Raw genomic sequence first — 12,161 nt, 5'->3', positions numbered from 1 at the left:
ATTTCCCGGGAAGAGGAAACACTGGTCTCTATGGTGCCTGTGTTGCGTTCCCGGAAGTGACGTCGGATATGAACAGGTCGCTGTCTCCGTGGCAGCAGCAGTGGCGGCGGCGGCTGTGAGGAGCAGGGACGGGTGCCGGTCTGGCGGAGGCTGAGATCAGGCGGGACCCTGTGTGATTAACTCTATGTCACAGGTAACACCGCAGTGTGACACAGCGGGCTCCTGTATGTATGTATGTATGTCTCTATGTCTCTAGCTGGGTACCTTACATCTGAAATAGTATGATATATATAGATATAGATATAGATATATATATATATATATATATATATATATATATATATATATATATATATTTATTTATTTATTTATCAGCCCTTCCCGGTGCAGTGCTGTATGAAGGCCACCCCAATAATCTCCCAGGTAATGTGGCAGCCAGTATGTGTTCCACTGTGAGAAGCGTTAGACCGGTCGGTGTATCCTGCCCGTGCGCACTTATGGACCTGATACTTGACCTTAAATTCGAAGATCATTCAAAAGCGTCAGAAAACACAAAGAAGTACGGAGAGATGCACGCTGGGTATTACCCGAGGAGACAGGGAAGGAATGAGTAGGTACGGAACCAAACGTCTGTGACATCATCACAGTGGCGGAAATTAAAATGGCAGTGAGGCGAACATATAGCAAGAAGAAATTACCGTTGCTGGACAGAGATGCTACTTGACTGGATTTCAAATTTGTTGGAGCAACATGGAGACGAAAGTCTTGCAAACGCAGTACCTGGAAGATTCTTGGAGAGACCTTCATCCAGTAGTGGGGTTGACAAGGGCTGAAGATGATGATGATGACGACGTGTGTGTATATATGTGTGTTTGTGTGTATGTAGAGGTATCTGTACCGTGTTAGCCGAGCTTAATAATCAAAAATGAATAGACGATAGCGTTCTGTGGCTAACGAAATGCTAAGATGAACGATCTGAAGGTGGCCATATGCAAAGGTAATCTTAGAACACCGAAAGAAAGACTGTTGCATGAATACAAATGTATGAAATGGTTCAGGACACATAGCGGTGGCCTAAACCGAGACCGCAGCTTCATGAGTCACTACCCTGACACGAGAACTCTATTCCCATGAGTGCTAAAGGCAATGTCTATACATACTGCGCTATATGAATGCACACACAGCTGTCTCTTATACATACATACATATGTATGTACAATGTAATTCTATCCCTATATACCAATATGGACCACATAGTATTTACACACATTAATAGTAATGCAACATCCTCTTACATTTCTACAGCATTGGTATACACTCCCACACACACCTTTTGTAAAGCGCTGTATACGCTGTGGGTGCTGTATAAATTTATATTCATACACATACTCTTACATCACTAACATTCAGAGACCATATAACACCTTAAGTCATAAATCGCATACTGCACAGGGGGGAGGGATAGGCTTCAGTCAGATACATTCCATTCCATGATGCACTGTTTTTAAGTACAAACCTTTCTTGCTTTATCCATTGTAACACCGCCGGAAGAAGAGATTAGTGTATCTCGAAAGCTCGCACAAATAAAAGCATTTTGTGAGCCACAGAACGGTATAGTCGAGGGGGGTAGGGGGGGGGGGGTAGGGGTGTGTGTGTGTGTGTGTGTGTGTGTGTGTGTGTGTGTGTGTGTGTGTGTGTGTGTGTGTGTGTGTGTGTGTGTGTGTGTGTGTGTGTGTGTGTGTGTGTGTGTGTGTGTGTGTGTGTGTTGTAAATATACTGTATGCTCGAAGCGATAAGGATGGGGTTTACCATACTGAGTTAACTTATGGTGAGTAAGAAAAGTGACAAAAACCCTCCACAGCAAAGCATATAGCAAATGTAAATATACTGTATGCTCATTTGCATGTCTTAGGCAGGTCTGCAACCCCACCTTTCACCATTATCACCCAGCACACAGCACTTCCACTGCAGCAAGGGATTCTGGGATTCACTTTTTTTACTCACCATAACTTAACTCAGTATGGTAAACCTCATCCTTATCGCTTCATTGCATAGCCAGTTAACCAACCCCACACTGATGAGACCCATTAAGGTCGAAACAGCTGTCTGTGGGTGGGTTTTCTGGCTATGCATCTTAACCCTGGCTGTGCTCAAAGCTTAAGCCTATTTGGAACCATGTATAAAATGGTTTTTGAAGCAAAAAGTGGCACTGTGTGCTCATTTGCATGTCATTTCCCAGAATCCCTTGCTGCAGTGGAAGTGCTGTGTGCTGGATGATAATGGTGAAAGGAGGGGTTGCAGACCTGCCTAAGACATGCAAATGAGCATACAGTATATTCACATTTGCTATATGCTTTGCTGTGGAGGGTTTTTGTCACTTTTTTTACTCACCGTAACTTAACTCATATATATATATATATTATTTTTTCTCAGAATAAATGAGTACCTCAGTATTAGGTGATTCCTTTTTTTATTTGGACTAACAATTTATGTCATAGCACAAGCTTCGAGAGTTCTCTCTTCCTCAAGACAGCAATACTGTACAGGTTTACAAACGAATCTATGGCTAAAACAGGTTTGGAAAGCAGAAAAATAACCAGAGATTTAGATAAGGTGGGGTGGTGACAAAGGGATGGTTGAAGAAATTGGAAGGGTAATAAAACGGTGACAAGTAACAGCATGGAGGGGGAAGGGGGAAGGGGATGCTGTGGGGGGGGGGGGAGAGTTGTGGATAAGAATATTGATAGAGAGGCTGGCAGGCAGGATAATTACAAATCCGCATTAAGTCCTCTTGTTTTGGTGTCAAAGAGTCTTATCATTCTGAGTTCAAATGTTTTCCGTTCTTGGGTGCGTTTTAAACATTCCATTGAGGATTTTGATTTTTAAATCCTTTTATGGAATGATCTGGTTGTGAAAAATGATGTCCCACAGGTGAGCAGTATCTTCCTTCTTCGTGATGGAGTATAGAGTGTCTGTGCATATTCATTCTGCCTTGAAGCTTTTGGCTGGTTTTGCCAATGTAGCAACCTTGGTCACATTTGTTACATTGAATCATATATACAACATTCCTGGATGTGCAGCAGTATGATCCTTTAACATTGAGTGTTCTATGGTTGTGACTGGCTGTGGGATCTTGGCATATATGTTTGCAGAGTTTGCAACGTGTGTTGTTGCACAGTTTTGTGCCATTATCAGTGTCTTTAAGCTTGTTATGAAGTTTTCTGTTGACTAATTTCTGTTTGGTGGTTGCCAGAATGCATAGAATATATATACACACACACACACACACACACACACACACACACACACACACACACACACACACACACACACACACACACACACACACACACACACACACACACACACACACATTACAGACACACACACAATGAGACGCGCACACTGCTCCTCCTCCCCCCACTGCCACAAGTTAAGCTGCACTGAGAGCAGCCATAGTCCCTGAGCGCTCTCCAGTCCTGGACGGACTTAATAGCGCAGTGCTGACTAACCTGTCGGTCACTGCCAGCAACAGCGCAACCTATCCTGCCTAAAGGCTCCAGGTGACCAGGATTTTCCCACATCAGATGTAAGGCTAAAGTCTTGAGTTGGTAAAGGCCGTACACGTGCAGCAAAGCAACGTAGATCACTGTGGTCACTGTGATGGTGGGTATGGTGTAGTGGATATTGCTTTCATTCCTCAGATGGTATAGACTGATAAGTTGAAAGTGCAGTTTATGGTTTCCAACTCCACTTAGAACTCTGCACTTAAATATTGCACTTTAAGATGGAACTACAAGCCTGCTCTGCAAGCCCTCCCAACTAACGGCTTCACTTGTTTCCCCTTGCTAGCAATGGCCCAAGACACACTATCAGAAGCTGGCCTGCACTTCGATGAGCTGAACAAACTGCGCATCTTGGACCCAGATGTCTCACAGCAAACAATAGAATTGAAGGAGGAATGCAGAGATTTTGTAGACAGTAAGCCATATTCTTCAGTATTCAAAAAGAGGAATTAAAAATCAAAGTTCTCAAATATCCAGCTCTCTTAATGTCTCTTTCTACTTAAAAATTAGAAACCATCACAAACCAGGTACACAAAGTACGTTATGGTGTGTAAAAAAAAAAAGGGACTAAAACCCTCCACCAAATGAAAATACCAGTTATCTGAAAGTGCTCATGTCTCCCCATAAGTGGTATTTTTATTTGCTGCATGTTGGAGTGTTTGTGCCACTTCCAGCTTCACATTGCAAACTCAGTAACCAGCCCCACATTGCTGAGACCCAAAGGGTCGAAACACCCGTCTGTGAGTAGGTTTTTCTGACCATGCACGTCTTTAAAGCAGCAGTTCAAGTTGCCGTTTGGGGAAAAAATTCAATTTTTTTTTTTTTTTTAAATTCATGTGCATCAATACAATCTGCACACTGACAAGGGATTAGCTAAATTGCCGATTGATCTGTTCTCCTGTGATCGATCGGTGAAGATTCGGCTCGGGGGTTCTTTAAATCACTGTTAGTGCTGCAGAAGAGTACCCAAGATGCAACGTTCTGTGGGGAAGATCATGTGACCAGGCAGGCACTAGATACAATTGGAGCACTGCTAGAGAGAGGGCAAAAGGGGTGTGCCAGAGCCTGTCTCAGAAGAGGAAGGGACGTGACTTTGTAAATGGTTGCTATAGAAACAAAAATGCTACAAGTATTTTCTCATAGTACAGAAGATTTATTTATTTAAAAAAATTTTTTTTTAAAAAAGCCACATGTAGGATATTGCGTGAACTGCAGCTTTAACCTAGGCCTTTGCTCTGTAATACAGCAGGCATACGCCTATGTAGGTCCATATTAAAATGGATATGAAACAAAAAGTGACATATCTTGTGAGTGGTCATTTGCATATCATTACCCCAAATCCCTGGCTAGAGTGGAAGCATTATATGGTGAGAGATTATGGGAAAAGTCAGGTTCGTGATCCTGTCTGAGACGTAAATGTGATCACAAGTGGTATTTTTATTTTCTGTACAGTAGAGGGTTTTTGTCACTTTTTTTTACTCACCATAACTTTGTGTAACCAGTTGTATAGGAACTTTAGCTTAATTATTAACGGGTTCCTTGTAAAAATCAGATTTAAAAAAAAAAAACACACAAGTTTAACTGGCAAATTGTATAGTTGCGACAATATTCTTTGATATTATGGCAGCTACTATTTCAAATTAAAAAAAAACTTTTTGGGGCTCCTTTTTTTTTTTTTTTTGCTGAGATGGTTAAAATATCAGTGTTGGTTTTTGTAGGATTAGATGCTAAACACAATCCCAGCAAGCTCAGAACCCCAAAACCCACCACATCATACATATAAGTGTCAAAAGGAGTGCTACTGAGCATGGCCAAATGTATACAACAAAAGCCCAATGCTCCATCCAATGTGACAAAACTACACAGTGAAATACTTATATCTTCTCCCTCCAGCAGAGGTAAATTAGAATTTGCATAGGTCGTGTTAGGACCTGCTTACTAGTTATGCCTTGATGTGGCTAGCAGGCTTATAACGCTTTGGCCAAAGGGTTTAAATAAATTACCCTTACTCAAGAGAATATACAAGTATTTCACTGTGTATTTTTGTCACATTGGATGTAGCATTGGGCTTTTCTGTCTTTTGTTGTATCGGATTAGGTGCTACAACTACTACTTTAGTACATTTGAACAATTGACATATCTGAATATCTTGACATCAGAAAAAAAAAGTCTCCCATCTGCATGTGGATTCGATGTGACTTTGAAAGCTCATGCTATATCTCATCTGTGCATAATTGTTGTGTACGTCCCACATCATTATCAGAACCAACAAATAATCATATGAGGATATAATGCCAGTCGTTTTCCCTGCAGGTTGGACATTGGCACAGGTACATAATATTAAGATAACAGAAGTATACATTGCACACGCCTCTGCTGCTTATGCAGTTGCTGTTACTGAAAATGTACACTGGCATTTTGCTCAATTTCATAGAGGGCACTGTGTATTGGCAAAACGGAAATGTTTTGTGAGACAGTTCAGTGTCTTACAGCAGGTGGCTTAACTCCAGAACTCGAGCTCCCCCAACAAGTCAGGTTTTCAGGATATCCCTGCGTCAGCACAGGTGGCTCAGTCAGGGGCTCAGTTGAAGACTGAGCCTGATTGAGCCACCTGTGCTGAAGCAGGGATATCCCAAAAACCTGACCTATATGGGGGGCTTGAGGACTGGAGTTGAGCACCCCTGCTGTAGAAGATATCTTGTGCAGTATAGATGTTTGTCACATACGCCACACCTGTGAGCATGTGACTTCTGTATGTTAAAGGGGTTAATACATCCAGCTATCCTGCTGACTCAACTCCCTGCAGGGTCCTCAAAATGAGCAATACCTCCCCAAAAACTGGACTGTACTTTGAATATTGATTAAACTGTTGCACGCTTTGTAGAGAGTAAATTACTGTATATTTGTGGACACATTTTTGTGATCTTATTCCCATGATCTGTTATTTGTATTATTTGTTATTTATGATTGTCACATGTATTACTACTGTGAAGCGCTATGTACATTAATGGTGCTATGTAAATAAAGATATACATACAACAGATTTTTGTGTGTTCGGTACATAGTTTTAATAGTAAACCGAGAGTTAGTGACAAATGTGACGTATTGAGGGGAGATATTATTCATTTGACGAACCTTGCGAGGTGAAGATAGGATCAGCTAGATACAGCAGCTGTGTATATTAGCCCTAGTCCCATATACAAGTCAGGTGTGCTGTACGTGACACATTATTCTGTCTGCATATCCATAACCAGCCTGCAGCGAACCAGCATCCTGAACAGGTATGAGACTGAGCACAGCCATGTGTATATATATATCTAACCCAATGTAACCCTCCTTTGCAGGCTCTAAAGGAGTTTACAAGTGTGTAAGTGCAATAAAGTGTGGCAGTTGCTCAACACAGCTTCTTCTCAACAACCCCCAGGCTGTGTTAGGGCAGGGGTGCTCAACTCCAGTTCTCAAGTCTTCCCCAACAGGTCAGATTTTCAGGATATCCCAGCTTCAGCACAGGTGGCTCAATCAGAGGCTAAGGTCGAAGATGGAGCGGGATGATTGAGCCATCGGTGCTGAAGCCGGGATATATCAAAAACCTGACCTGTTGGGAGAGCGTGAGCCCTGGAGTTGAGCACCCGTTTTACAGGCCAATCCAACCCCTGTAGTCTTAAGACTGACATTTCTATTTTTGTATTTTATCTGCTGTTCACAGTTGACATTGTAATGAGTTCAGAATACTAACAAAGTTTGATTTGTCCTCTTTCTAGAAATAGGACATTTTCAAAAGATAGTGGGCGGATTAATCGATCTAGTGGACCAGCTGGCTAAGGAAGCTGAAAATGAGAAAATGAAGGTGAGGTTCACATACACTCTTCTCATGTTCAGACCACCACAAACAGGTGTGGTTATATCATGTATAGTTACATAGTAGACGTGGTTGCAAAAAGACGTACGTCCAATTCATTGAGATGGTGTATGGCATTGGTGCCCCACCCCCCACCCCCAACAATGCTGGTTTTCAGGGTATCCCAGCTTCAGCACAGATGGCTCAAGAGACTGTCGAAAACTGCACCACCTGTGCAGCATTTGGGATACCCTGAAAACCTGTTGTAGGGGCTCGAGGACTGGAGTTAAGCACCCGATTATGGCACAGAATGGAAAAGACCCAAAACTAAACTCCGTTCCTCACAATGTAATCCCCAAGTCAGTGGTCAGTGGATGCTATGGGCTAATATTGCTTATGCATACAGATGTAAACCAGCTATAATATTCAGGAGTTGGAGTATGTTATTATAGTAATGACACTGTTGCACTTTGTTAGATGCAGGTACAGTGAATAACCACTCCTAAGAACCTACAGTAAGTGAGCCTCGGATAGTAATGATTTGTGTAAGGTTCCTTTGGGCCATTCGTACGCTCATATCCGAATGTACTTTAGTATTCTCCCTTCCACCTCACTTATTCTGCTGCACTAAAACTATGAATTAACTTTACCAGATGTAAAAAAAATTTTTTTTTATATATCTATATATATATATATATATATATATATATATATATATATATATATATATATATATCTATATCAACTGTAAATATTACTGTATGTTCATTTGCATATCTTAGACAGGTCTGCAACCCTGTCTTTCCCCATTATCGCCCAGCATACAGCGCTTCCACTGCAGCAAGGGATACTGGGAAATGACATGCAAATGAGCACTCAGTGCCACCTTTTGTCTCAAGCTCGTATTACACAAGCAAATCCTCAAGCCAATGCATGCTGTTTTAAACACAGCTTTTAGACAGAGGCTGGGATGAGATGCAAAGCCATTAAACCCACTCACAGACATGTTTCAACCTTGATGGGTATCATCAGTGTGAGGTTGGTTGTAATGGCTAAGCTGGTTTTGAGACTATAGACTAGGTAATCACCACAATTATTAAGGTTATGTAAAATATATATATATATATATATTGTTAAAGCTGTAAAAATTTTACAACAAAAAATGCAGTTATCAAATGAGTTTATTCAGTGTACACAGGAGAAAGCTTCTATAGAAAAGCTCTCTAACAGTTAATATGGTGTGACATATATTTATACCCTAAAAACTAAAACATAGGCCCTTTATGAGATCGCTTGTGCGTCATAAACATAACGTAATTGTATAATAAAGAAACAAAATGAATATATGTAAATCAGCAAAAAGGATTACATCAGCTTCAGTAACCTTTCCTCCACATTATTATTGATACTTTGTTTCAGAGTTACAATGTGAGAAACTGTGCTTATCTCAGACTCTAGCTAATTCTACCAATGTTTCTCATTATTGCCTGGACTTTTCTCTACCTCCCCACACTCCCACATACTCGTTCCCCATCACCTCATCATTTGCAGCTGGTAAAGGATACAAAGAATCTACTGAGAGCCCAACAACCACTCTGCTTTCTCACGTTCACACAGACAAGTTTCACAGAAATCAGCACATGACACATGGAAGACAGACACAGACTGAATGACATACAAAACTTATAGCGAACATGACAAAATGGCTGACAAGAATAGTCTGCCAAAATGGCTGCTGAGATTTGAGTGCTGTTAACGTTAGACCCCCTTAATGTCAAATTTCTCAACATTCTTAAAATATATATATTATATAAACCTCTTTCGGAATCCTTTATTCATAACAGGCATGTCTTGTTACTAATATTAACACATATTTTGTAAACTTTTGTTTTTTAGGGACCCAATCGCTTACATTAAACCTATTAAACTTGTTAACCCCATTAGTACACCTTGGTCCTTATAGGGAACAGTCCTTTGAGAGAGTATCACTGTTAAGATGCTCATGTAACGCTACTTTTGCAACCTCCCGTGACTGGTGCACGAACCACATGATACCCTCACTCTGCCGCAGCTCTCCATTTATTGTGTGTCTTTGTGAATTCTGGGCTGTAAACACAGGCTCAAAGAGTATTCAAAGATGACTTTCATGAAGTTATGAAAACCATATCTGGACTAAAATCTGTATTTGTCTTCGCAAAGCTGTATCCAAGTGAATTCAGGTTGTTGATACACTGATGAAAAATCCCTTTTGCTCTTTATAGGCTATCGGAGCCAGAAATTTGCTAAAATCTATAGCTAAGCAACGAGAAGCCCAGCAACAGCAGCTGTACGCCTTAATAGTAGAGAAGAAAATGCAGTTGGAAAGGTATGTTTGTAATAGGATGGCAGAAGAAATGGGCTGCTCATGACTAAAATAAATGGTCATCTTATTAGTAAGCTTGTCCTGTTCATACTTTAATACAAACCATATTTATTTGTGCTTCCTGGACATGCTGTGTAGTGCCTGCAGTTCAAGGTTATTAACTATTTCATATATTACTTTAAAAGCGAGGTTTTTAGTGAAGCTTTGTTGGGGAGAAAAGATGGTAAGGCTCCCCCTCTCCCTCCTGCAAGGTGAACACTAAAGATCATGTCCTACAATAACAATAAATATTGACTTTCTTTCACGAGCTGAACTTCCCCTAAAGCGCAGAACCAGAGTTTGCAGTTTGGTAAGATCATTACACACAGTGATTACAAACATAACACTATATGTGGGACTGCTGTTGGGTTGAGACTTTATGCATAGAAAGAGAAAATAAACATTACACATACTCATCCCCCTCTCTTTAGTCAATACTGTGGTACAATGCAGTCCTGTGGTAGGCCTCCTGGAACCCAACCACTATTCTAACCAAGGTGATTTATGTCCACTGCTGCCCAGTTCAGTAACGAAAAATGTAAAGGTGCAGTCTTACCCATTGGGTCATTTGTAAATAGTCCTTGTTACTTGGGTATGAAACTAACCAGCAATTGTAAAATTTAGAATGATTTTTAATGGGATATCTCAGGTGTAGACTTTATCACTAACTTTGTAATGACTTGAGCTCCCTTTCCTTGCTAGAGAGCTGCTTTTTATGTTCCCAGTATGTAGCATTGGGGCAGTATGAGGGGTAATCCATGGCCAGGCCTCTCTACAGCAATTGCTGGCACAGTGATTTTATTTTAACTCTCTTTCCTAGATATCGAATAGAGTATGAAGCTCTCTGCAAAGTGGAAGCTGAGCAAAATGAATTCATCGACCAATTTATCCTCCAGAAATAACGCCGGCTACCAAACTCCCTACCCGTAAGCTGAATGGGGATACGTTTTGTTCAAGAAAAATTTCCCAAGAACTTATTTCAATCCAAACTCCATTGACTCTTTTTCAGCAGGATATTTTGATCTGCATCAGCTGAAGCCAATACTTTTCTGATGATTTGGGAACACTTGATGCTTTACGGGATGACTCAACTTTGTAGGAGTCACATGTACAAATCTAAATACACATGAACCAAATCGAACAGTGCAAGTAATATGTTCAGGCCCAATGCTTTCACTCAACAAGGGCCCTCGTCACGAGGCTTTCAGACCAATATGTACTTTTCACTTTTTTTTTTCCTCCCTAATATTTTTTTGTTACCCAACTTGAATACCCTTACTCCAAAACAAAATGTTTCTGACTAATTTATCAAGCATGTGGACAAATCTATGAATGTTTAAACTTCAGTGATACACATGCAATGTATATCACCTGTCACATAATGTAGATAGAAATGTTGTTGAAGGAGGTAGTACATTTCTAAAATATATATTTATATATTTATTTTTTCCCCCTTGGTCCAAAATATCATTTCTAACGAAGGAGCCGTGAGCAGCTTCACATCATGTATTGTTTCTTTATACAACGTGGAAGAGGACCAATCCTAAAATGACCAAACGCAAATCAATAACCATTACATTTTGAATACATAATTCTGGCTGGTTGAAACCTTTATTCAAACATACTTTGTAGGTCTGATTTTCATTGTTGTTGTTTTTTCCCCCCCAAAGTTAATTGCAACTTGGGTGGAGTTTGATTTCCCATAGCTAATTTATTTTGTGTGATTGTTGAGGGCTTAGGTGCCATCCTCCTGTGAGTAGATGGGCCATGGACAGTAGCAATGCCCAACAGAAAACTAATTTCTAAAGGATGATTACATTTATCTAGTTACATTGTTTTACTATACTTTATTTGTGAGCTTGGTATATTGTCTTGTGGGCATGTAAGGGCAATCTTCTGTTATGACAGGCTCGAGCCTAATTGTGCATTATATAGAGCTATAATGTGTATGGCAAAATTAACATTTCAATTAAAAAAAAAAACATTGCTATTTATAATATGTTACATACTGTATGGATAAAGGGACGCAGGTTTCCCATCACAAACCAGTGGAGGTAATAAATTGGTTCTTTTACACACTGTTTGCATTTATTTCACGACCAAGTTAGGGCACCTCATTTGTTTTCAAATATGGTTTTTGCTCCAGTATTTTTGTTCATAGAGATGTGGGTCTTTTAAATGCTTGTACACCGCTACATCCGTGGAGAACTACAATGCTGGTCCATTCAAAGGCATCATGTACCTCCACTGAGTCCGTGCTTCCAAATGATCTTTTCTTCCCATTGTCAGAACAGACCAAATAATGCTGCTAGGTCTTCGCAAAGATTACACTGTATCATTTAAAAAAAAACTTTTC

At 40.3% G+C, this 12,161-nt stretch overlaps 1 protein-coding gene across 1 annotated transcript; it reads left to right on the top strand.

The window, feature by feature from the left end:
• Positions 1–36: 36 nt before the first annotated feature.
• On the top strand, positions 37–11,879 carry IFT20 (intraflagellar transport 20). Its single transcript, XM_075594351.1, has 5 exons — positions 37–193; positions 3,853–3,981; positions 7,328–7,413; positions 9,666–9,769; positions 10,626–11,879. The coding sequence occupies exons 2-5, from the start codon at positions 3,855–3,857 to the stop codon at positions 10,705–10,707; spliced, it is 399 nt and encodes a 132-aa protein (XP_075450466.1). The 5' UTR covers positions 37–193; positions 3,853–3,854; the 3' UTR covers positions 10,708–11,879.
• The last annotated feature ends 282 nt before the right edge of the window (positions 11,880–12,161 follow it).

Source organism: Ascaphus truei, chromosome 3 (assembly GCF_040206685.1).
Source record: "Ascaphus truei isolate aAscTru1 chromosome 3, aAscTru1.hap1, whole genome shotgun sequence".
Taxonomy (NCBI): Eukaryota; Metazoa; Chordata; class Amphibia; order Anura; family Ascaphidae; genus Ascaphus; species Ascaphus truei.
Note: the sequence above shows the minus strand (reverse complement) of the source record. Positions and strands in the feature narration are given on the sequence as shown.